This window comes from Pochonia chlamydosporia, chromosome 5 (assembly GCF_001653235.2).
Source record: "Pochonia chlamydosporia 170 chromosome 5, whole genome shotgun sequence".
NCBI classification, from domain to species: Eukaryota; Fungi; Ascomycota; class Sordariomycetes; order Hypocreales; family Clavicipitaceae; genus Pochonia; species Pochonia chlamydosporia.
In genome coordinates, this window is record NC_035794.1 from 1095750 (window position 1) to 1120778 (window position 25029).

General features: G+C 49.4%; 12 protein-coding genes across 12 annotated transcripts; 6 read left to right on the forward strand and 6 right to left on the reverse strand.

Annotated features, from left to right (window-relative positions):
* Positions 1-309: 309 nt before the first annotated feature.
* Positions 310-2238, forward strand: VFPPC_05626 (autophagy-related protein 22; the record flags this gene model as incomplete). The annotated part of the gene is made up of 6 exons (XM_018284789.1): positions 310-414; positions 550-716; positions 796-1275; positions 1335-1372; positions 1428-1523; positions 1571-2238. 6 exons carry the CDS (start codon positions 310-312, stop codon positions 2236-2238), a joined length of 1554 nt encoding a protein of 517 aa, XP_018141658.1.
* A 450-nt stretch (positions 2239-2688) lies between these two features.
* On the forward strand, positions 2689-3063 carry VFPPC_05627 (hypothetical protein; the record flags this gene model as incomplete). Its single annotated transcript, XM_018284790.1, has 1 exon — positions 2689-3063. The coding sequence occupies one exon, from the start codon at positions 2689-2691 to the stop codon at positions 3061-3063; it is 375 nt and encodes a 124-aa protein (XP_018141659.1).
* A 96-nt stretch (positions 3064-3159) lies between these two features.
* VFPPC_16203 (cytochrome p450) lies at positions 3160-4894 on the reverse strand (the record flags this gene model as incomplete). Its single annotated transcript, XM_018293956.1, has 4 exons — positions 3160-3255; positions 3328-3807; positions 3855-4229; positions 4316-4894. The coding sequence occupies 4 exons, from the start codon at positions 4892-4894 to the stop codon at positions 3160-3162; spliced, it is 1530 nt and encodes a 509-aa protein (XP_018141660.1).
* A 964-nt stretch (positions 4895-5858) lies between these two features.
* On the forward strand, positions 5859-7315 carry VFPPC_05629 (pyoverdine/dityrosine biosynthesis protein; the record flags this gene model as incomplete). The annotated part of the gene is made up of 4 exons (XM_018284791.1): positions 5859-6387; positions 6436-6869; positions 6921-6988; positions 7042-7315. 4 exons carry the CDS (start codon positions 5859-5861, stop codon positions 7313-7315), a joined length of 1305 nt encoding a protein of 434 aa, XP_018141661.1.
* Positions 7316-8101: 786 nt separating this feature from the next.
* VFPPC_05630 (pyridoxal-dependent decarboxylase) lies at positions 8102-9538 on the reverse strand (the record flags this gene model as incomplete). The annotated part of the gene is made up of 1 exon (XM_018284792.1): positions 8102-9538. One exon carries the CDS (start codon positions 9536-9538, stop codon positions 8102-8104), a length of 1437 nt encoding a protein of 478 aa, XP_018141662.1.
* A 1302-nt stretch (positions 9539-10840) lies between these two features.
* On the forward strand, positions 10841-12312 carry VFPPC_05631 (O-methyltransferase; the record flags this gene model as incomplete). The annotated part of the gene is made up of 3 exons (XM_018284793.1): positions 10841-11083; positions 11164-11718; positions 11776-12312. 3 exons carry the CDS (start codon positions 10841-10843, stop codon positions 12310-12312), a joined length of 1335 nt encoding a protein of 444 aa, XP_018141663.1.
* A 613-nt stretch (positions 12313-12925) lies between these two features.
* Positions 12926-14284, reverse strand: VFPPC_05632 (hypothetical protein; the record flags this gene model as incomplete). Its single annotated transcript, XM_018284794.1, has 1 exon — positions 12926-14284. The coding sequence occupies one exon, from the start codon at positions 14282-14284 to the stop codon at positions 12926-12928; it is 1359 nt and encodes a 452-aa protein (XP_018141664.1).
* A 741-nt stretch (positions 14285-15025) lies between these two features.
* Positions 15026-16243, reverse strand: VFPPC_05633 (hypothetical protein; the record flags this gene model as incomplete). The annotated part of the gene is made up of 1 exon (XM_018284795.1): positions 15026-16243. One exon carries the CDS (start codon positions 16241-16243, stop codon positions 15026-15028), a length of 1218 nt encoding a protein of 405 aa, XP_018141665.1.
* A 610-nt stretch (positions 16244-16853) lies between these two features.
* VFPPC_13880 (hypothetical protein) lies at positions 16854-18008 on the reverse strand (the record flags this gene model as incomplete). The annotated part of the gene is made up of 2 exons (XM_018291652.1): positions 16854-17286; positions 17338-18008. 2 exons carry the CDS (start codon positions 18006-18008, stop codon positions 16854-16856), a joined length of 1104 nt encoding a protein of 367 aa, XP_018141666.1.
* An 893-nt stretch (positions 18009-18901) lies between these two features.
* Positions 18902-20175, forward strand: VFPPC_13881 (oligopeptide transporter; the record flags this gene model as incomplete). Its single annotated transcript, XM_018291653.1, has 2 exons — positions 18902-18941; positions 18992-20175. The coding sequence occupies 2 exons, from the start codon at positions 18902-18904 to the stop codon at positions 20173-20175; spliced, it is 1224 nt and encodes a 407-aa protein (XP_018141667.1).
* Positions 20176-20659: 484 nt separating this feature from the next.
* VFPPC_13882 (ABC transporter) lies at positions 20660-21514 on the forward strand (the record flags this gene model as incomplete). The annotated part of the gene is made up of 1 exon (XM_018291654.1): positions 20660-21514. One exon carries the CDS (start codon positions 20660-20662, stop codon positions 21512-21514), a length of 855 nt encoding a protein of 284 aa, XP_018141668.1.
* Positions 21515-22014: 500 nt separating this feature from the next.
* On the reverse strand, positions 22015-24481 carry VFPPC_13883 (Mis6 domain-containing protein; the record flags this gene model as incomplete). The annotated part of the gene is made up of 7 exons (XM_018291655.1): positions 22015-22982; positions 23033-23414; positions 23462-23635; positions 23687-23810; positions 23857-23928; positions 23993-24368; positions 24436-24481. 7 exons carry the CDS (start codon positions 24479-24481, stop codon positions 22015-22017), a joined length of 2142 nt encoding a protein of 713 aa, XP_018141669.1.
* Positions 24482-25029: the final 548 nt, after the last annotated feature.

A 25029-nucleotide genomic window follows, 5' to 3' on the forward strand; every position in this document is an offset into this window, starting at 1 on the left:
GCACAATGCATTCCTATATGTTGTACTCCCCAACTAGAAAGAAACATGGGATGTTTTTAGGCGCTATTTACTCTTGGCGTGACGCTGAGTTGGGTGCTCAGCAACCAGATGCCATGAGCTGTGAAACTTGCTCAGTGGCCCTTGCTCATCATGGCCAGGCATGGTCAGCTCGCATGTATTAATATGTGTATGTCGTATTTTATTTTTATTGACATGTTCTGTCGGATCTCCTGGCCCTATGCGCCTTCTCCATCGGCGGAAAAGGATACGACATTCTAGAATCACGGCGGGAGCCATCCATCGGACACGATGAGCGACAACAGCCAAGCAAAACTATCCCGGAAAAGCTCGGATACCGACAGAAGGGTGTATCTCGATACAGATGGTGAACGCAATGATGGCGAGACATCATTGGTGGATGGTGATGACGCTGCGGCTCCGTTGGGCTCGAAGAAGGCATTATAGGCGTGGCTAATTCTATGTTTTTCGGTTCGCCAGTCTCATCGCTTCATGATACTTGCGACAAGTCACTAATTCCATTCCAAATAGACGGGGCCTACGAGCGGCATGGTTAACAACTATGTGACAGCGAGCATTCAATCCGCTGCTAATGCCGTGGGACGCATTCCCGGCACAACCAAACCATGTGCTCGACGAGGAGAGATCAAGTGTGTTGTGAAGCTGGGAGGCAGAGATGTTGACTACCTCAGTTATCTGTGAGTACTTTGCACAAGTGTTCCTATAGTAAAACAATCATGAATTCTGAACAGTGGCCGTGTTATTAACTCTATGCAGACTCTATTTGCGCTCCATCAGCAGGGCATGTGAAGGCGTTGTGTCAATATTGGCCGCCGGCGCTGCTGACTTTTCCGACTACCGTAAAACAATGCTCATGTGCTCCATTTACATTTTTGGGGCGCTCGCATTACCTTTCGCCGGGTTGACTGGCAACTCTTATGCTCATCTGAATGCGCTGTCCACTTTATATGTGATCATTACGACCGTTGCCGGCGTGTATCTGGTTATTGAAGCATCGTACATTCCCATTTTTATGCGATCCGTTGGTTTGTTTCGGCCGAGAGCCAGGCTCCAAGACGTACCGGAGACTCAACCGGAGACTCAACCGGCGGAATCAAACAACCGAATTTGGATAAAGGGAAGTGTTGTTAGCGTTCTCGGCCTCGTGTCTAGTAACCTGGGAGCTATCGTTGCTCTGCTTATAGGTGTGATAATTACGTACACGAGGGGAAGCTACGTCCAAGAAGGCTACTTTAAGTACGTTTCATTGAAGTGAAGTTGGGGCCGACATACGAATGCTGATCAATGCCGTCTAGCTTTCTCCTTGCCATTACAATAGGCGGCTGCCTCACAAGTACGACACTTGAACCAATCTTCAGGAAATTGAGGTTAATTCTAACTACGTCTAGTAATTTGCGCCATTGTCGGTCATATTCTACTACCAAATGTTCCCGGAGCAGCTCGTCCCAAGGGAAAGGCAATATTCTTGCTTCCATTACGCACATGTAAGTCCATGCCGACGTTGCAAATACCGCCTCTAATACCGCCTCAGGGCTCCGATTACTGGGTTCCATCCGTCAATACCCAAATGCCTTCAAGCTCTGCATCGGCTGGGTACTATGGAACACTGGATACAGCAACTTTCACTGTCTCCTTAGCGCCTTGTTCCTCGAAATTGCGGGTATCCAAAGAGGCAGTAACATATACACCGTCTACAGCTTCTTGATGGTTATTTTTGCATGCATGGGATCCCTCAGCTGGATGTTTGGGTTCCGCCACGCGAAACTACACATCAAAAGCTGGGCTTACATCTTCCCGGGGGTCAACATCCTTTGCGTGTTTTGGGGTTGCTTGGGCATTGGCGCCAATGTTCCCATTGGATACAAACGACAGGCCGAGTTTTGGGTCGCCGACTTCCTGTTTATGAGCACAAGCAGTGCCCTACGCTCTCTTAATCGAGTGCTCTACGCGTCTCTCATTCCCAAGGGGTCAGTGGCAGCTTTCTTCGGTTTGGAAATCACGCTGGACTTGGCAACGGGTTGGATCAACCCATTGGTACAGGGGATTATTCAAAACAACACACATAATTTGAGATTTCCCATGATACCGAATCTGTTGCTTATGCTGATCTCCCTCGGCCTGTATATTTGGACGGATATCGACCAGGGCATGCTGGACGCCGAGACACCTATCGCTGCTGAGCGGGCACCGGAATCTTGAGACGATGATGTGGGCTTTGGTGAAAATTTCGCAGAATTCTCCGCCGCTTCCAATATAACGAATGAAGCATGCCATCGATTCTTTTCGAATCTGCGCGCTGATACCAGCCGTTCTCTTGGCCGCATGCGAGTGAGGCAGCTTTTGGAAGAATGAGAAGGTGGGGGCGACTTGGCATGTTTATTTATACAGAATACCGTACAATAAATCGACATAGCTGACGGTGGTATTATTTGGAGGTTACTGCATGAGACTGCCGCATAAACTCATTTTGACGTCCAATGTAACATTGGAACCGCTATTTCCATCTCTACTCTAACAAGGTGGTCAGCAAGGTGGAGATTCAAAGCAATAATATGACATGAGCCAATCAGACAAATTTTGTTTCCGGTGTAACGCCTCACAGAAGATTCCTCCGTTTCCATCAACTGTTCATTCATGGGTAGTACGACCATGGCACTAATCAAAGCAACCGACGGCGACCGCGTTCTAGACGACCCATCTGACGAACAGCTGCACGACCTGCTTGCAGACATGAACTTGTCGTGTAACTTTGTCATCGTGGAGCGGCTTGACCGTGGTGGTGAGCACTACATCCAAGTAGCTTTGAGCGAGGAACCAAACTACGGGAGCTATCAGGTTGAATACCGTGATGGCAGGCCGGACGCGCACTTTGAAGCAACTGTCCTGAGGGACTCGGACTGGGATAGCATTCTCGACCACGGCTTCGAACGGGTCATGCAGGTGGTTTGCGATTGGGTTGCTGACAATGCACGTTGGCGTACGGCGCTGCCCTGGAAGCCATTGGTTCTAAGTAATAATCAATAACCCGGACCAACCGTCCGACATCAAGCTATCTACGGCATTCTATGGAGTCTTTAATTCCAGAACGGACTGTGTCGCTAGTGGGCTTCCCGAACTATCTCAGGCAGACTGGGGTGTGTTCTGCGCGGGCAATGGGCTTCCCGTCTCCCTCTCTTCGAATATCAAGCGCAGATTTCTGGGATATAGTGGACCAGCCTGTGAGAATGGTAGATTAGCATTGAAAAGCTCCTTTGGCAATGTTTTCAATCCACCGAAGGATCAACATACCGGAGTCATTCTATCCCGCCACGTTGGATCAAGGCGCCAGCGAAGACTCGTCACAAGAACATACAAAGTCGCCTTTAACTGCAAGACTGCAAACCGCTCTCCCAGACAAGCCCGCTGCCCACCGTGGAAAGAGATGAACTCCGCACGGGCTCTTCGTCGTCTGTACTCCTTCTGGATGTCCACGCATGACTGGCCCCAACGACGTGGCCGGAACTTCTCTGCATCTTCTCCCCAGGCCATGGGGTCACGGTTCGTGGAATAGCAGTTATAACCAACGTATGTGCCTGCCGGGATGAGAATCTCGCCTCCTAGGTTAATTGCGGTGGAAACACGTCGGTTAATGAGCTGTCCTATAGGCGGGAACAGTCTCAGACATTCGTATATAGTTGAGGCTAGTAATGGCAGACCTTGCAGGTGTTCCTGGCTGATCTCTTCGTTAGGAGCGTGTGTCAGCTCATTGAACAGCTGTTCTTGTAGGTCCTGCGTAGACGTTAGCCTAATTCTAGATACAAAAGCTCCTCACTTACAGGATGCTTGGCAAGTAAATACAGGATGGATATAATTGCCAACTGGGGATTCTCTTGACCAGCCACGAATAGTATGGTGACATTATCCCGGAATTGCTTTTCTGTTAATATCCCAGCATTTCTAGCCTCTAGAAGAGTCCTTGGTAGCTGGCTTTGTTGATCCTTCTCAGATTTGTCAGATTTGTTAGAGTTGTGTCCATTTTCCAATGCCAGTACCAAATGGTCTGTAAAGTGCGATGCGAGTTGCCTAGCCCGTTGTCTGCTAGGAAACGGTAGATTATCCAGAAATGGGAAATTCATAAAGATGGGTTTGAAGATTTCCCTCTTCATCTGGTACTGTATCCGATGCAGGTAGGCGTCCTCTGAATGTAAAGTCTGCACGGCAAACACAAATGTCAGCTAATATGACATTCTCCCATCAAATATCACTCATTTTAGTTGGTTACAGGAACTACACTTACACCAAAATCGACATTGTATTGCAGTTGGCCAAAGTTTGCGATCGTGTACCGCTGCACGCTCTCCTGGACGCCGACACCACCTGCTGTCGCTCGGGCTTGTAAATCGACAAAGATGCTGCATAGCCTTCTGGCATTCCCAATTAAAATACCAAAATCAGGAGCCATTTGGAGTCCAGGCTTAATAAGTTGCGTGTACAGCTTCCACGTCTCTCCATGGCTAGATATAACGTTATCTCCCAGAAGCGTAGCCAAGACACTGTTGGGGATTTTCTTAAAGTTGCCGCTTTTTTTATATATATCCTCGCGCTTGAAAATCTCGGCCAAATATTCCGGCTTGTGAACCAACAAGTTCCACTGTGCCGCGAAGAAGATCTTTACAGCGCCATGCTTCCTTAGCGGTTCATCAATATACTTCTTAAATATCTCTTGCTGGTCAACGTCCTTGAAAAGTGGCAGCAATGCCACCCAGAACGATATCGTTGGTATTCCGCGAACTTGCTTCAACGGCCATAGAAAATAATTTAGTCCGAGGACTAAAACAATAGCAATAAAAACAGCTGCTAGGACCGTGGCTGCCATAACGTCTGGTGTCGCGTGTGCGGAGAGACCACGCTACGAAATGAGAAGCTTCACCAAACCCTAACCGTCTCTTCAACTCAAAATAGACTTTGCTTTGTTTCATGACTAATCACAGTAGTCGATAAGAGTTTGTAGTGCCAACACTCGCACATTGTGTTTATGCCATCTGCACGAGTGAATCAACACAGACGACAGCTCACCTTGTGCTACCCACAGGAATAAGCAAGTGTGAGACATAAAAACAAAATGGGTGTCCTTGACAGCATGATGCAGTCAGGCTCTGCTTCCAATAAAAGACTGCTTGTGGTAAATTTCCACGAATAAATACTCCCCGATCGTTTAGTCTTCCGACGCGAGGTTAGGCTCTAGAATGTCGCGCTCCAACGTGACGACGTCTTGCTAGCTCCGAAATTGTTTGAGTTACAACACGCCGCACGCCTCGTGATCTAGTTTCGCTATATGCATCGATGATGACTGGGGATTCAATCCTTCATCACTAAGCCATATATATGTTGAGGCTGATGCATCACGAAGTACAGTCACAATCATCCTCGCGACCTTCGTCTGATGCTTAAAATGGGGCAACAGGCACGGCAAAATTTCATGATTCAGAGATAGAACTCGTGTCTGCATCCACAGTTCTACCACTTTGGTACGACATCGAGTACTTCATTCTCATTCTTATTCCTTCCTTCACCCCTTGACATGCGGAAGCCTTCGATCCACTGATGCAATGGCTTCCTCATCCACATCGTCGATACACAGCAGGTTCATGGCCGGGTTTGTGCGTCAGCCATCCGGAGAACTCATCCACTGTTTCGGTCCATGTTCAAGACGAATCACATCAGTGTGGTCTCAGTTTCAGGAGCATGTCTTGCGCAACGGTAACCTCAACACGCGGCACAGCAGCCCCTTGAGTGCCACACAACCCCAAGATGGAGTGGAGAGCATTCACACGTTTAAAATGCAACTCTCCTCAGATTCTTACGTTGTTTTTGAAAGTATCACTCCATTGGACCAGCAAGTTTTCGGATTGGTGCTGAATCGTGAGGCATTCGTGCCAGCAACGCTCTCTGCCCATCTGGATTCTTTCTTTGCCGAGTTGATCCTCTCTCGCCTGGCCTTAGACACAAAGGCTTATACCACGGCTCTGGGGGAGGTCAATTTCAACTCAGTCGTCGACTCCATAGTCGACCTTTTCGACAGCAGTCTGCGATACGTCGCCAAGAATGACAAGTGGTCTCCCCTGGGCCGGGAAGTATTCCGACAGCAAGTCGGCTCATTTGTATCAAGGGGAGCAAAGGTCGAGTTTTGCCTCCCTGCATTTCCTTGCAAGTCATCCAGCAAGAACAAAGTTCTCTCCGACTCACCAGATCGAGGAGAACACATTGCGTTATCCAACCTGCACACATTCATACAAAAGATAGAAGCGGTCTATCCACCCGGCGGCAAACTTTGGATCATCAGCGATGGCCACGTTTTTAGCGATTGCAGTAAGTACGCCCCCAATGAGGCAAATGTCTCGAAATAACATTCTACAGTTGGCGTTGATGATATGACTGTGGACAAGTATGGGGCACAACTAAAAGCCATGAATAAATCGATTGCCGATAGCCGCGGTGGCAAGGATCGAATTGGATTCAAGAGCTTACCTGATTTGTTTGGCATCGAGAGCCAAGGCAGTTTTGGACACTTACGCCGCATCAAAGAGCATCTCCCGGAAACAACGCGGTATATCAGTACCAAAACAACAGAGGAAGCCGATTTGTGTCGCAAAGTCTTGACAATGGGATTTCGACCAGGCAATGATGAGTTGCAGGAGCTTATCAGTGTAAAAGATGCAGCATTACTCGCCTTGTATCGTGGGTTCTCAAGATTCATGCTTGAAGATCTCGCCACGAATCGGTATACAAGCCATCTCAGCCGGGCCCAGCTGAAAAAGAGATCAGCAAAGGTAGCCAAGGAAATGATTCAGGTAAGGCGTATTGTAATTCGCCATGGATGTTACATGCTGATTATTTGACAGCGGAATCAATGCTATTCCAACTTGGTGCAGATGCTTTTTCCACACCATGTGCGATTATCTATACACGCGTGAGTCCAACCTTACAGATCTGCCCATGCAGCATGATACTAAACGTCGGCAGTCATGACAATTCTGGGCCAAAATTTGGCATTCAGATGTTGGGGAAGGGCGTTGTGCCGACAGATGTCTTTCCCCCTAATGCCACGACTGTTGATTTCTGTGATCAACTGCACGTACCCACGCCTTGGCACAACTGTATCGTCCAGATTGAAGGGCATTCCGAGTTGTATATCACAAAGGCCAGCGCAATTTGGCCAGCAATCAGGGCCGGAGATGCCAAGCTGGTCAGGGATGGCGATGCGGGGGAATATGTCTATTTTAAGGGATGCAAATGAGTGTCGAAACTAAATTTCTGTGACAGATGGGTAGGCGTAGCAACTACAATCTTTACGGATACGAGAAAAGTTTGAGTCGAAGATTGGCCAGCCATTTCAGAACCGTGAATGCATAGACATTGGAGGAAAGAGAACGGCTAATCTGTCGAGCTTCATCAGTCTAGTGAAATTGTTGCAGGTTCATGTCAATCCATCGGATTTCTTCACTGCAGACCGGGCAGCTGTGTTCTAAATAAGTATGTTATTGTATCTAAGCTCGTACACAAGAATTGTTGCACTGTTGCAGAGGTTGCCACCAGGTTTTACAGTCGCTCCGTTCCAGTGCTTCCAACGGAAGTGCCGTAGCGGCCCAACGATTAGTTCACACTTGACGTGTACGACAGTCTGGGCTACGATGTGAGACTTAATCACCATTGAATAGCACATAAGAAGTTTGTCAGTCCTTGCTCCATGGAGGTATGGGCTGTAACTTTGATGACTTCTCGACAGCAATCTGTTTGGTGCCACTCGTAATTGCCTATTTTGGACGCCGAAATTCGCATGATAGCTGGTGATTGGTTTTGTATCTCCATACTCCAGTGCTGACAACCTCTCATGCGCAGCTCCATTGTGCAAAACTCATTGGAAGATGTCGTTCCATCTCCGGAATAAATGTCTTGGTGCTAGGTCACCAATCCAAGATACGTGATACACCGTACCAAGAAGTGAAAAGTTGGGATGACATCGCAGGCTGTTTGTTTAAAGTATACATTGCTATTGTTATGTGAGTGCCTCTTGATACGTCATTTACATCCCATCCGGCTTGCTGTTCGAGTCCGCCACAAGTGAGCGCGCGATAGCATCCAGTCCCTCTATAATTGATACCATTTCATCACAACTTAAATCAGGATGTATAGAGCACATTCTCAGAACCAAAACCCCACGTATTCTTGTCGTCAACGGCGCTGCAAGCTTCCTCTCAGTCGCAACTTGTGAAATTCTCAAATTCAAGTCATCCAGATTTGGGACAGTTAGCCCTGACGGGTTAAATCGGAAGCATATAATACCCATCTGTGCCGGCGATAGAATCTCCCAGTCGGACAGATCCTCTAACGATGATTGAGCCGTCTCCGCCAATACAAAGCCATGCTCAATAGCTTTGCTAATAGCATCTAACCCGAGAAGCTGGAACGAAAACCAAAGCTTCATTGCTCTTGCAGGTCTAGTGAGCTCTGGTCCATAATTCCAGAAATTGGGCAAGGACTCGGCTGTCTCAGCAGCGTCTTGGGTATATTCCGCTGTGGTTCCAAAGCTGTCTGTAAGCATTTTCCGATGCCGTACAAAGACCATGCCGCAACCGTACGTTTGAAAGAGCCACTTGTGCGCATCCCAGGAAAGACTATCGCAACGATCAAGTCCACTCAGAATGTGTCGACGTGATGGACATAGCAGAACAGATGACCCGTATGCGCCATCAGCGTGCAGCCATAAATTTTGTTCCTTTGCTATAGCCGCAAGCTCGATGAATGGATCAACACTTCCCGTGTTTGTGGTTCCCGCATTGCCAACAATAAGAAAGGGGATCTTGCCAATTGACTTATCGTGTTCTATTGCCGATCTAAGTGCAGAAGTACTTATTCTCATCGTGCCATCATCACAGACTATCTTCTGCACTTGGCTAGGATGAAAGCCTAGGATACTCAGGCCCTTGGCCAAGGATGAGTGTGTTTGGTCGGAAGTGTATGCCACAGCTCTACTTCTTTCTTCGAAAGTAAGCTTCTGATCTCGCGCCACCATGAGAGCCGACAGGTTAGCCATAGATCCTCCGGAAACAAAGCATCCCCCTGCCGTCTCGGGAAATCCAATAATATCCCTTGATAGCCAAGACAGTAGATGCTTTTCTACTGCGCTAGGTCCAGAGCTTTGGAACCAGCTACCAGCATGTGTATTATATGCAGAATTGAGCACCTCCCCCAGCCAGGATAAGTCGGATGCTGGAGATGGGATAAAGCCAAAGAATCGAGGATGGTCCATGCGAACCCGGTAGTTGAAGATTTTCTCGGCACGGGATAGCGTAGTGTCCACGGAGGCAGGAAGTTGAGATGGTTTAACGAAGGCGCCTATTTCCTTCTCATTTTCTGGAGGAACGACATTCACGATCGACTGTGAATGTATGGTCTGTCTTTCCTGTATGCACTGATTCAACACCTTGTGGGCCAATTGGCTGAGTTGTTCTTCCGCCATTTTGTCGAGGAGTCTAGGTATGAGCTGGTTGTGAGTTGGTGGTGCTCAATATTCTTTTTGTTGCAAACATCTTCCCTGAGCCAATGTATAGTAAGAGACAAGACTTTTTGTATGCGGTTTTCGTCTGGAGTTAGGATTTAGCCTCAATCGGGTAGTGTCGGTTGGTGTATTGACTCATGTACATTTGTGGGTGCTGGGCGGTATCGGAAGTTGTATTATCTCCGGCAGTTTGAAGAGTAAGCTAGATGTTGCTGTTATAGCTAGGTCCTCATTATTCATCTTCTTTTACAGTCAAAACATGAGTTTGTGGATGATCAGGGTAACATGATCTTCCACAAGGGTTTGCCACGCCACGCATGTTCTTAACGCAGAGTCTAATTAGTTTCTGGTTACAGGGTTCACAATTGACATTTGACCATCTCATTGCGCATGATTCACAATGAACTTAATTCATTTGAACAGCCATACTATAGGGAAATTTGGCAACTAACTTACTGACATAAGATTCTAAGACCTGGTGTTTTTCCGATCATTCTTTTCACGGAGCTAAGTAACCATATTGTTCACCATGTTGAGTGCGTTCATTTTTGCGATAAAACGCTTCTGATTGATTCAACTAATAAAGTCAACATTCCTCAATCCGTTACAGCTTCCTTGACAGAATCTCATACTCTAGGGCGCTCCGAACCAACACGAGTGCCATTTCAATCGATGTTTGTCTGATTTGGTCTGCCTCTCCAACCCACCAGTCGCTCAAAGAAGTTCTACACACCACGTAGATCGCACCGCTTCGGCCAGCCACGTCGCCAAATACAGCACCTAAAGTTGTCGAAACCAGACAAAGAGAGCTCAGCCTGCTCTAGGCTCGTCAGTAGTCTGCCAATTCCGCACGTCATTTGGGCCATCAGCAAGCCACGATGGGTGGTGGCACAAGCCGGGATGCCAGCCAGCCTACGCCCGCTACCTCCCATAAAGTCACATCCATGAGACATTAGACGGGGGCTGACGAATAAATGCACAAGCAGCTAGTAGTATGTCAATGGCTGTACTCTATTGAGCCTACTTCCTTCAACTCGCATATTGCTATCCGAATCTACCTACCCCTCTCCCATGAGGCTTACATGGCGCGAGAGAGAAATCCCAATTGGGGCATCTCACCACGAGCGCAAATAAATGGCTTACTGTTGGAATTGAACATAAATAGACTGCCTCGGACAGAAAAAACAGTGGCTCGATTGCGAAATCCCGTAAACTTCTCGATTTCACTTCTCCGTATATCTCGTGGTCGATTCTTTTGTCAATATGAGCCAAGAAGAGCTGACTTTGGAAAGTCTCGCAACTTCCATCACAAAGCTCACCAACACTGTAACCCAGGGACTTAAAGATGCCAACTTTCCTCAACCATCATTCGCCGCGGATGCGCCGGCACAGCTTCCACCCAATCCGGCAATTCAGGGTCCTCGGCTGCAGCTCGTGGAAGCACTGATGAACATGCTGCATCTCGCGATGGGTCCTAGTGAATACTTCCTGCAGCTTGGGCTCGGTGTAAGTGCATTTACCGTAGCGATGACAACATGTAACTTGTTGTCTGCTCAAGCCGTGTTCAGGTATCTAACTATTTGTAGCTCCCTAATGAAGCAATGGTATTGGACATGCTCAACCATTTCGACATCTGGAGTAAAGTCCCACTAGACGGCTCTGCAAGCTATGCCGAAATAGCAAATGCAACCAAGATACCCGAGTCCCTCATCCGTAGGTTTCTAAGCGTGGCCATGAGAATGCATCTGTTTCGCGAAGAGGAACCAGGATCAGACCGGATTGTGCACACTGCCGCGTCTGCATACCCTGTTCGTGAGCCAGTTATGCAGTCATTCATAGCTCATTGCATGGAGGACACACGCCCTGTTTCAGTGAAAGGCGTGCAAGCCTTGGAGAAGTTCTTCGTCGGCTCTTCCGAGGCCAGTGAGGAGCTGTCGCATTCACCGTTTGAGATTGCGTATCCAGGGAGATCGGTTTGGGATCTACTTTCACAGGATGAACCTCCAGGCAGGCCGAAGGGATATCGTGCAACCAGGTTTGCTGAAGCAATGCAGGCTATAGCCAAGTCTTCGTCAGTTGGTACCGAGGTGGCGGTAAATGCCTTTGATTGGGACAAGTTGGGAGAATCCACGGTCGTTGATGTACGTGTCAAACGACAATCTCTTCACAATTATGTCGTATTAACATCTTGTCTCCAGGTCGGTGGCTCTAGTGGCCATGTCAGCGTCATACTTGCGAAAACTCACCCCAAGCTCAAATTCATCGTCCAGGATCTTCCTAACGCGGAAAAGTCTTTCAACGAGCTCATCAGCAAGACCAACTTGGCCTCACGCATTTCCTTCCGCGCACACGACTTCTTCAAACCGCAGACTGAATCTGCAGATGCATACTTGATCAAATCTGTTTTCCACGACTGGCCTGACAAATATGTCGTGCAAATTTTGCAAAATATTACTCCTGTTTTGAAACCCGGTAGTCATGTCCTCGTATTTGATCTGGTTGTTCCACCTGATTATGATGAAAACGGCAAACCTACGGTTCCGTTGTCGATCCGGCGGTTCCTTGGACTTGTTGATATGCAGATGTTTGTGGCATTCAACTCGAGAGAGCGTAAAGTCGAAGACTGGGTTGCGGTGTTTAAGCGTGCAGATGTGCGGTTGAACCTGGATGGGGTGTATATAACGCCTGGTGCACCGTTGGCAGTTCTCGATTTCGTATTTGGAGCTGACAGGTAGTCGCATGGATTTCCTGTCTTTTGTGATGTTGCGGACCTGAAGGAGTAGTTAATACCTAATATAAATTGTCAATGTAACCGGCCCGTGAATCTTCCATCTAAGATACCCATATCTGAGTATGAGGATTAAGATACATTGCTTGCTCTGCACAGGCTATCATCCCCTCCAAGTGCAATTTCATTACTACAATACTGGCCAACAAGTCAATACATGGTCTCATAACACTCGACGAACCCACTGTGACGCTCTCTCGGTTCCCTCAGTCTCGGACCTGAGCTTCAACACAAATTGATGTCAAAGGCGCGAACATATGAAGATTTAGACATGGGGCCGAAGAATCTCATACGTACTGGCCAAGACTTGCCTTTCAATGCCTCCAACATCAATGGAATGCGGATAACAACAACACTGCAGGCTGTGTAGTAAGATCACTTAGCATAAACCAGTCACAACAAAGTCATCTCCTCCTCATAAGCGGCTAACCTCTCCATAGAAATAGAGTTATCGTCATCCTCAACGCCGAGTATGGACCCCGAATAAACGTCACGCCCAAAACAGAGCCCGTAAAGCTCAATTCAAGGCTTCAGTCGAAGCTTCAGCTATACACCTCCATCTAACCCTTCTTCCTCCCTCTCTTTCGGTCCCTCCGTATCTGCCGCATCTCCTTCTGTCCCAAAGCCTTACTCAACCGCACAGCTTCCCTCTCCGCCTCCTCCTCCATAGTCCGTATCTCAAGCCGACGCTCCTCTCTCTGCGCAATCTTCTGCAACTCAACCTCCTTCTGTCGCTCTGCCTCTCTCTCGTTTTCCATCTCATTCGCCCACCGTCGATTGTTGCGGAAGTCCTCCTGCGCCTCGTTCTGGGCATGCGTCAACCCATTTAGGCTCTTCTGTCGGCGATCTCGTTCCATTATGAACCGAGTTTTCTTAATCCTACTCTTCTCACTCATCGGCAAGCTGTAGAATGTAACTGTCGTTACCTTACCACTGGGTAGTTTGATACGTCGCCGCCTGCTTCCCTCTCGAATCCCCGGCGCAAGGCACAGGGTGTCCAGCCACGAGGCAAGATCATCAATGTCAGCTCCCAGGAATTGAACCTTGATTGCGGTATCGACATGCACACAGAAATTGAGCTCCGTGTCGCGCAGCATCTCTGTAATGGATTCGGTATCCCAGCTCATGTCTCTAAGAGTAAACGGTCTTGCACACCTAGCATAGGTGACAAAGTCTTCATACTCGCAGCAGCAGATTCTCCAGAGGGCGCTATAAGGATATCTCTCTCGACAGAACACCATCAGCCGTGTCATTCCAATCTCTGGCAGCGCAGGCAACTTTTCCTTTAGTTGGGATAGCTGTTCAGGATTGGACTTGAAGTGCTCGAAATACGCGACCGGGACTTCTAGTTTCCGCAGGCTCCGGCACTCTGCTACAAGGTCCCAAAATCGGGGCGCGAGCTCGGTGTGTGACTTTAAAGGTCTGAAGAATACCTGAGACGGTCGTTCGTAGCTGCTGGGGCTCATGATGCTAACGAAACGGATCATGGCTCGACACTCTGGTCGGAGTGCCGTTCCCACGGTGGCGACGAACTCCGCAGCATCGAGGAAGCAAAAGGTATTCAGGGACCAGAATACCGACGAGGCAATTCTATTGATGCGTGTGTTTGTCTGGAGCAGTGCAATTCCCTTTCTCTTTGCGCAGTCACATTTCGTGGTTGAATTGACCGTCCACGGCTTGTCAGCCTCTTCAGAGACCTTGATGTACACGTGTAAGAAGGGCGGAGGTTCGAGAGGACCAACTGTCGATGGTTTGTATTCGCACGGGAGGTCATGTAATTTGTCCCATCTGGGTGCTTCTACCAGTGCGAATTTGTAAATGTGACGTTGAATCTCTACTGGCAGATTGTCGAGGTAGAGGGCACTTGGTCGAGGTTTTGATGGCCGGCGTTCTGCCTTGGATTTAGCTGGGATGCCCATTCTTGTCGGCAGTTGGGCAGAAATTATGTAATCCTTCGCGTTTGTTGTGGTCAAGTGGTTTGTCCTTGGGTATTTGGGCGTAGACGACGTTTAGACTACATGCGCGCTGTTGCAGGAAATGGAAATGAACTTTGTGTTTGAAGCCCAATCCCATGCAGTTGGTACCCCCAAATGCTGGCCTCTTATTTAAACCGGATACTCAACTACCTAGGTATGCAGCTGGATGTGGCTTATGGCAGTGAGTATGCCTTGTGACACCAGGATGCCAATGATGTGCCGAATGACTCATGACGCTAGGCACAAGTAGGTGCCCGCAACAAAGTACAGAAGAGGGTTAAAATCACCTTACACAACAATCGAGCTGACCAAACTAGTAAATTTCAAGTTTACCTATTGCTCTTCTCCAAATTGTTTGGCGGCTTTTCTACCATCCTTGTCGTGGGTTGGTGCCGATGAACAACACCAGGCATTCTATGGATAGCATTGAAAGATAAGATGGCCCGAGAAAGTGGTTGACCAAACTATCCTTTAAAGGCTACCAGACCTTCATCATGATTGATAAGACAGTTTGTAAGTGGCATTTTCGTGACTCCCGAGTTGTTTCGTGATGAGCGTACTAATAACAAGTACTGCTACTGAGCCTGTCTCTGTCGCATTTTGCTTGACTAACTGCCGATACTCGATTCGACCCAACTCTTTCACAAGCTTCTGTACTTTTCGTGGCCAGCACTACTCGCAGCACTAACCGCCATCTTTGCGCTGAAATAACAAACTCGAAAAATCTTCCGGGAGTATATCCACGTCGATACCAAATGTGCGACCGATAGCTCGCATCGAGGCCAAGTCGCTCCCCGAAACAAAATTGACCACCACGCCGCCCTCACTTAACCGCTTCTCACGCTCAAGCCGAGTCGCATAATTTATATCCTCCACTGGCAGTATGTAGTTGACAAGGAGCGAGAGATGATTTGAATGACCAATATTCGCGGATGACAGTCCAACCTCAGTATCGCCATCCTCCAGTCTCATCACTGAGGAGTCCCGCTTGAATGACTTTGCCTCAAAATTCACCACATGCTGATCTACATCATTATATATAGAGACATTGGGGAAGTCTGCTCCCCGGATCTTATCAGCAAGAACATCAACTTGCTCCCGTGTGGAACAGAAAATAGATGTCTTGTTCGGCGGCACCTCCTCCAACAACGCTTTCAACATGTCAAACCTATCATCCTGATCCTCGATACAGACATAGAAATGTTTCGATCCACTAGGTACTCGCCTCACATTCAGCACAAGCCGCACTGGCTCGCTCATTCTCGCCAACAGCGCATGTAGATCATCCCCTTCCATGTCCCCTTCACAAAGCGCAACAAGCTGTATGGACGGAGGTAAATCTTTCAACATACTGTAAAACTGATCGCCAAGCCGGTAACTGAAGATATCGTTGGCTCTGTGCAGAACCACCGTTGTAATCTTGTCAGGTTTGAAGGCTCGACGGCGAATGAGGTCGTGTACACGGCCAGGCGTCCCGGTGACAATGTGCGCGCCATCATGTAACATCTCCAGCTCTTCTTTGAATCGCGGGGAGCCATATGCGGCAATACACGCGTGAAGTTTGAGGCCCATTGACTCGCAGAGAGGGCTACCACAGAGTCGGATACGATCTGCCACCTCTCGGGTTGATGTGAGCCAAAGGGCTTGTACCGCAGGGATGCTTGGATCGATTCGTTGCAGAGTTCCTATTATCATGGTGTCCATCTGGTCTGCGAAACCGGGGACCTGGACAAGAACATCACGGGCGTCCATGATGGGCTTAAGAACGTGTCGCTGGATGATGCGTGGGCTTGTGTAGGGACGCTCTCGCATCGCTTGGGTAAGAGCATCCTTCAGATGAAGCTCTTCATATGTTTGGATGGCTTCATTACAGTTCGTTCCTGTGCCCGGCTCGAGGATCATCTTGACTCGGCTATGGTGAGGGTTTTAATGTTTCGGTCAGAGCATAGCAAATGAACTGAGAAAATAGAGTGCACTCGAAAGCATGTCATCCGTGGTTTTTGGATTTGATGAGAGACTCCAGACAGTTTATATTGACGCCTGGCAAAATTGGGGGCCGCCAAACGCCAAAAGTGGCGCCAAGTCTAGGCAGATTTGCGGCTGTTGATGCACAACCGCTAAATAAAGTCAACTGGCACTTGACTTGGTATCAAGATGACACAGAATTGACCAGTGCAGTCTGGTCCTTGTCCCTATGGGTCGCTGAGACGAAACTAAGCTACATGGAGATATCAACAACACTGTTAGAAATCGAGCCCAACCTCTCTTACAACTTAGAAGGCCGCACGATACATGCATGTAAAGAAGCCATTCCGATCAGCTATTGCCGACAAGAAAGTCGAATTGCCATCTTCTGTGAGGACTCTGTTAACTTACTTATGAATCCCCATACAAATTGCGCTAGCAGACATGGTTCTGCACTATCACTACCCAGGAACCACAGATACAGTTGAGACTATACAGAATCACATCTCCAGCTTGGTTTCCATGCCACCCTATGAATCAATGAACCCTATCCCAGCAGAGCCAACAACACAGATAAAACACTCCACACAAACGATCCACCCTCCGCCAAATTATTCGAACCAAAACCATGAGCGCCCGCACCTTTCGACGTAGAAGTCGACGTCGGCGCCGACGAGAAGCTAAAGCCAGATCCGTCCGTTGTCACCGTCCCTCCCGGCACTACACCCACGGATGTCGTCGTAGCCATTGTTGAAACTGAAGATGTCGTACTTGAGAAACTCAGCGCCTTCCCGTCAATCCCTCGAAACTGCGGCCCCTTCGCATTAGACGTAACCAGCTCGATATCCATCGACTCCCTATTCGCGCGAGACCCCGAAAACTCAAGCTCCATTCTGCTCCCGTTGACAGAGGTCATAATGCTCATTGACGCAGAAGAGTTGGAGAAACTCAGACTATACGTAAAGTTCGTATTTGGTCCCCTTTATCAAATCATTAGCTCTTATCCATGTGAATTCTCGATCCAAACTTACCAAGTCAAACCGCCCCAACCTATGGTTTGAGAATCCAAACCACCGCCCTGACCCGTCCATTCACAACTCTCATCGACGTCCACACCAGGAGTATACGAATGATTTCCCGACTTGACAAAAGAAGTAGAATCGCCTGTGACGGTATACCCACTACCGCCAGCAACCTGCCCCTGCTGCACCTTCACCTTCGACAAGTCGAGCACCCTCTCCGCCACAAAGGTCAAGTATCCAAAGGCAAACGACCCGCACGGCTCGCCACCATTGTAGCACGCCGTCACGGAGCTCGCGAAATCCAAGTTTCTAATCGTGTCGTTGGTGAAGCACACGATGGCGCAGCCGTCCAGGTCGGACGCAGAATGCCAGAGCTCAAAGAACCAGTCGTCGCTGGCTAATTTGGGATTCACACCCACGACGAGCTTGGTCTTTTTAAAGGGGCCCTTTGTCTTGCCGGCTGCTGAGCACGCTGGGGAGTCGGCCTGGAATGTAAAGTATTTGTCGGTGCAGCATCGTGAGGGATACCAGACGCGGGCGGAGATTGTGCCGTCGTAGGTGATGAATTGGGCGTTGGAGCCGGTGGTGTTGGCGTATGGTTGTTGGGGGATTGAGTTGCTTGCGAGGGAGTGGCTGATCCAGGTGAGGATGCATGCCAAGGTGAGGAATATTTTTGCCATTGTCTTGATCTGGCTGGATAAGTCTTGGCGATGATCGTTTTCGGCTTCATTGGGGTGGGATATTGGGTAATAATACAATGGTTGAGGGGAGCTTGCAACATAACGCATAAGATATTCAGCCGCACTTGAGGATTTAGACCGGAGGTCTACTTTCAAATGAAACAAGAGCGGCTTGATATCACTTATCAGACTATCTTAAAGAAGCTAAGCCGTAATAAGGGAAATATCCCGTAAATCGAGTCGTTTCGCCCAGCACTTCATCGCCCAACCATCACGGTTGAACACGCTTACAGTCGTAGAGAAAGCTGTCCTATATTCAATCATCCCAAATATTGCGTAAGATTATTGTAGAGCTTCCCAACATGTACGCTGAAAAGTTTTATTCTGTCGGACAGTGTGTAAGTGTTCTTAGAGACAATCCCGATTCCAATTGCGAATCCACAAGGCCACATACAGTTGTAGTACACAACTGGTCGGCAATTGCCATCTAGTAAAGGCCAACCTCGCTGGAATTATCAGTAAAATCGCCGGCAATGCCAATTCACCGGCTGAAGGCAGCTTCCCAAAGAAACATGAAGAACGACGGATTGCCAATTCACAACATTTCCGAACCCCGTCGATCCGGCATTCTGTAGGCTGCGAAGGCCGCCGCCAACACGAGGGCTGAAGCGGGTGGTGAAACCTTCTTACATGACTGGGCAGAATTTCCAAGGACGCGAGAAGAATGCAACATTGTCTTAGGTTCATCTAGTTCAATAGCTAGGCGTCAGAAATAATAAATCAGGCTACTCATATGTTGGAAGCTGCCTTTATCCCGACATTTCCCTCTCCGGCTTTCATTATAGTCTTGAGCACAACAGCAAATGCAGAGTCACCAGTAAGTCAGACACAACATGACCTTCAAAGTCGCCATAATAGGCGCCGGACCAGCAGGTAAATCAATCTTTCAACTCCCATCAGGCTTCGTTCCACTCACGTCACAGGCTGCATGCTGGGTCGCCTTCTCCACCAAGTCAACATACCCGTCAACATATTCGAAGGCGAGACAGCACCAGATGACCGATCCCAAGGCGGATCTCTAGACCTTCACGAAAAGACCGGTCTCGCAGCCATTCGAGATGCAGGTCTATGGAACCAGTTCATCAAAAATGCCCGATACGACAGCCAGGCACTCGCCCTACTGGACAAGAACGCCCACACATGGTTCAGCCTTGGTTCATCTCGACCCGTCCTCTCCAAACCTGAGATAGACCGTATTCACCTCCGTCGCATCTTGTACGAGTCACTTCCAAAGGACACTATCCGCTGGGGCCATCGCCTCCAGCGCATCGACCAAGACACTCTCATTTTCGAAGACACCACCATATCAGGCTTTGATCTCATTGTCGGCGCCGATGGAGCCTGGAGCAAAGTCCGCCCGACAGTTACTTCCATCACGCCTGTATATTCCGGCGTCGGAGGGCATCAGCTCAAGATCCCAGATGCTGAAAACACAGCACCAGAAGTGTATAAACTTGTCAATAAAGGCACGGTGTTTACGTTCGACCACGGCACAGAACTTGGTTTACAGCAACTTGGCGATGGAGGCATCACCGTCAACTTTTGGAAGGTCCGCGACGAGAATTGGAGAGAAGCCTGCAAGTACGACGTGACTAGCAATGAAGCAGCTCGCGAGGCGATCCTTGCAGATATGCCAGGCTGGCATGCAACATTACGAGAAGCAGTTACGAAAGCCACGGCTGCGTGTCAAGGGCGGTCATTATACATGCTCCCCGTTGGTACGAAGTGGCAGCATAAGAAGGGCGTGACACTGATTGGCGATGCAGCGCATTTGATGCTTCATTGCGCTGGGGAGGGCGTTAATCTGGCGTTTCAAGATGCGAGAATGTTAGCTAGGGCGATTATACGGGCATCGAAAGAGGGAGAGGGTTCTCTTGATAGACATGTTATCAAGTTTGAGGAGGACATGTTTGCGAGGGCTGCCAAAGCGCAAGAGATGACGGATCAGATGAGGATTGCTAGCTTTTTTACGCCGGATGCGCCGAGGGGGAGTTTGCCGGGCTGGATTTTGGCGAGGGCAAAGTATGACGTGCATTTTTTGGTGTACCCTTTGGCGTTTACTTGGTTTCATGTGTTTTATTTCTTTTACAAGATGTTGAACCGGTAGTTGGGTGGGCTTTATGGTTGAAGAGAATATAAGTAGGTGGGAATATAGCGGATTTGTGTAGCCAGTACGACCAGTAGGCTACGAACCATCAATTGGGCATTTCTACTCGGCTAAATGCCCTCAAATATTTATATCCACAATCGTCAACATGGAAGAATTCACTCTATCCAATGCCCAAATTGGATCGCAGTTCCAATCTGATCCATGTGTAACCGGAGCTGGCCGATGCCCCGCCCCCGCCATACATTCATCACATCAACTGATCCTCCACTTGACCAAAAAAGTCCAAGTCCAATCCAAGTCGACTTCAAAACCGAATCTTCACCGAAGTCCACCACGCCCTGCCCAACATGCACATATAAATCTTCACTCTTCCTCACCGCAATTCTCACCACTGCATCACCACCAATTTCCCCCCCCCCCCCCCCCCCCCCCAAACCATCCCGTCAATCTTAACCCCCCGCCACCCGTCCAGCCGCCCAAAATGCCCAACCCTCCCCGCATCATCGTCAACAACCTTTCCTACACATTCCCCGACTACTCCACCGGCGTCCGCAACATCAGTCTCGACCTCCCGCCTCGATCACGAACCCTCCTCATCGGAGCCAACGGCGCCGGCAAAACCACCCTCCTCCGCCTCCTCGCCGGCAAGCGCCTCTCGCCCTCCAACACCATCAACATCTGCGGCGTGGACCCGTTCAAAGAATCCCTCGAGGGCGTAACCTACCTCGGTCTCGAATGGGTGCTTAACCCCATCGTCCGCAATGACATTGGCGTGCTGGAACTTCTCCGCTCGGTAGGAGGCGACGCCTACCCCGAGCGACGGGATGAGCTCGTCTCCATGCTGGATATTGACACCCACTGGCGCATGCATGCCGTGTCGGACGGTGAGCGACGCCGTGTACAGCTCGCGATGGGATTGTTGCGGCCCTGGACGGTGCTGTTCCTCGATGAAATCACCGTGGATTTGGACGTGCTTAGTCGCGCCGAGTTTTTGGGCTGGCTGAAGCGCGAGACGGAGCAGCGGGAGTGCACGATTGTGTATGCCACGCACATTCTGGACAATCTTGCCGGGTGGCCGACTCACCTTGTTCATATGCACTTGGGCACCGTGAAGGAGTGGGACGAGTCGGACAAGATGCTGCAGAGCATCGACGGCACGGTTGGACGATCTGGAAACAGCCGTCTTGGCGAATTGGTCCTGGGCTGGTTGAAGGACGATCTGAAGGCCAGAGGACCTCGAAGTAACCTCAACCTCGGGTCGGAGGGCAAGACATACGGCTTTGGTGGCATCAAGATTGGCGGGTATGGCGATGAATCTAAGCAGAAGGAGGCATAGTCTCCCTGTTCATCTTTGTTTCTGTTCTTCTACGCTCTTTTTCTTTTTTTGCTATTTTTGTTGCATTTAGCAGACCTCCTCAACACAAGGTCATAATAGGTGCTGCGCACCGCATCAACTGCATACTCGGCGCTGTTTAACACGATTGGAAAGGCAAGGTAGAAGGGGCACGGGCAGGCACTCAACTGCATTATTGGCGCTGGGACACAAAACACGGTTTAACATGGCCTCACATATTTCAACGGTGAGCGGGCGTTACGAAGGACTAAAGACGCGGCACGACTCAACTCTGCCAGGTTGCAGAGAAACGTCAAGACATTACTATTCATCATGTATCGATACCCTTTCCTCAACGAGGGATCTCAATTTCGTCTCCTCAACTAGGGACCAAAATACAAATGTACTCAATCCTCATCCTACCTCGTGACCCAAAACTTGTGTTCAATCCTCATCCTACCTCGTGACCCAAAAACTGTAGTCCAAGTTCTATCCTACAATCCTCACAGCTGTATCGGCGTCCCCTGAATGCTCAACCTCCCATCAATGGACTTCTTAAGTACCGTCATAGCATTCTTCAACAACTCCGCCACCCCCGGAAACCCACTATCCGCCAAACTCCTCAACACTTCAATCCTATAATCCTGCCAGCTCAACTTCATGCCCCCCGCATTCGCAAGCCTCGTCAACGTACTCTGCGTCACTGGACCCCCATGCCGCACCCTAATTTCAGCATCATGTTCCATCGCGTCGTCCTCCAGGTCCCGTACGCGTTCTATGCTCTGGTAGCAAAGGACAGGCGAATGGGACAGCGAAAAAAGAGAAGTCAGCGGCAGGGCGCGGTCCACGGATACCGCGTACGCGGCGAGCGCGTTGATCGTCCCGGCGGATAAGGTGCACGCCTGAGCGTTTGTGTCGGTGTCGTTGAACGCGCGGCTCCTCCAGAAGAGGTTGCATATGTCCATGATGTAGCCGTTGAAGAGGTTGACGTACGATCTGTCGTAGGTGTGGGAGTCGATTCGGGGGGTGTCGGGACGGGGCCGGGTGGCGACGGCGGTTTCGATGCCCCGTTTGTAGCACGCGAGGATGTAGCAGATTCGGGAGACGGTGGCGAGGGAGTTGTTGAAGAGGAAGGTGTATATTAGGGGGGAGGGGGGCAGTTCGATGCGGATGTAGCGTTTGAGTTTGGCGTCGGTGATGATGCGGGTTGTCTGTTCGTAGAAGTCTAGGATGGAGGAGTCTGTGGTGACGGATGGGCTTGTTTGTAAGAGTGTTAGAGAAAGGGTGTTTGTGTGGAGGACGAGTGAGGCGAGTGTTGTGCTGGCGTGCTCGGGTATGGTGTCGCTTGCTTGTAGTATTGCTGTCCAATGCCGCAGGAGATTGGTGTACATTTCCAAGAGTCCCTGTTGAGATGCGGGTGCAAAATATTGCACTGCTGCTTCGAGGGGCCTGAATATAAGTCGGTGTAGTTCTACGCGCTGGTCAGTTTCCAACCATGCAATGAGTCGTTGAATCACATACCCTCGAAATCGTAAAGGGGTGTAAACCCAAGAATGTCAAACACAACATCCCTCTTGCCCTCGCCGCCCCAAACCTCAAAAAACCGACTGAAGAAGCTTAGCAGCAGAGGTGGAATCGTCTTGGTCTGAACAACAAACTCCCTCACCACCTCAAGCACCTCCCACAAGGTTGCTTCGTCCGCGTCTCCAGCCATGACTTCTTGAAATACAGCGCTGAGCCAGTTCGATATTCGCTGGTACGATTCAGGATTTGGTCTCAGGATGAGCAGTTTTTGCAATAGAGGGTCGGCCAGTACAGCAACCAGCTGGTTGGGGAGTTCGAGTTTGTCCATCTTAGCCACGAAGCCAGATACATCTTCGACTTCTTCCAGAGTGACCGATTCCTGGGCACGTCAGTGGCAGTCACTTTGGACGGGGGGACTCTTCCTACCTCTGTTGCGTGAGACGTCAATACAATAGGAACAGCTTTGCTCCTCTGTGTCCTGTTGACAGGTCTATTAACTCTGAATCCGCTCTGCGGTCCTGTTGGCATCCGCTCGGCAACACGTTGTCGATGAGCGTCTTGAATTTCCGCCAGGCGAGATCGCCATAATAGATCCGGATGCTTCATTCATCAGCACAAACCGACTACCGACCAGTCTCAGACAAGCCTTACCTTAAAAGCAGAAGCCTTGCCGCGAACGGCTTCACCAACAATAATCTCAGGATAATAATCCTTAAACACCCTCAGCAGTCCCACCAACGGCGGATCATTCCCCGTTTGTCGCGACAGATTCAACCTGACCTGATTAGCGTGGCCATCACATCGGCAACGCAAAAACTCACAATGCTTGAATCCTGAACGGCCGCACATGCTTTCTCCTCGTGATCAAGGCCAACAGATGCGCCAACTGTGGTCTAAACCACGTTAACTTCTCATTCATTCCCGCCGCACTCACCAACACTCCGAAACAATACTCACCGAATAGCAGCCGTATCAAGCAAATTGAACAAAACGGAGTACGCCTGAGCCAATACCGCTGGCGTCTCCAGCACATGATATACCATGACCAACCACTTCAGCAGCCCAGCTTGCAAGGTAAGCGAGGCTTTGAGCGTTCCATGTCCCAGCGCCGACACCACGCGCAACACGACATCAGCGGACACTCTCTCAGCAGGATACAAGTTCCGGATAACGGCGCCTAAGCTGGCCTGGTCAAGATAGTTGGGTGTGGTAACCAGGTCGATAAGCCGGTCGAGGACCGTCGACACGATGCCCTCATCATACGCTAGGGAGGAGAACGATGCGACTGTAGACTTGATGTTGATGGCGCGAGCTTTGGCGGGAAGTTTTGATGCTGGCGTCCAGTGAGCTTTAGATCACAACACATGTAGCGAAATAAAAGGAATATGTGAGAGACTCACCATTGATGATATCTTCTGTTAGATTCTCAATGTTGTCGTCTGCCATTGTCACGTCACCTAGGGAATGCTCCAGAGGGTGCGTTTCCAGTCATAGCCGCAGCAGCCACGATTTTGCTTTTGCACATTCACCCTCTAAATCTAAATCTTGGAGTTATATATTCTTGTCGGGTTTAACATGAGGCGGTTGACTACCGATCTTGTGAGATGAGATGAGACGCGTTTAGTGCTTTGGCGCGTGCTTACAAAGTCTGGTGACTGGAAGTTGACTGTCGAATGTGGGGCGGGAGAATCGGCAGCTGGAGCATTCAAATGTTGTGGCGCAATAGGACCTGGAACGGCACACATGCATGCATTTGATTCATTCTTGATGGCTCCAGTCAAGTTTTGCACCAGATTGAGTAGCGTATTGATGCCACACCTCCATATTTAAACACTCTCCTTCAAAAGACTAGCTTCACACGATTCTTCGCAGTCACAGTCAGTTGCGTTCAGCTTTCATGGTATGGTAACCCTCCTGATTGAGTTACTCTCAAAATCAACTGCCTATCAAACTCTCCTTTCTAGCACGTCCCTGTTTGACGTTTCCCTACGCCC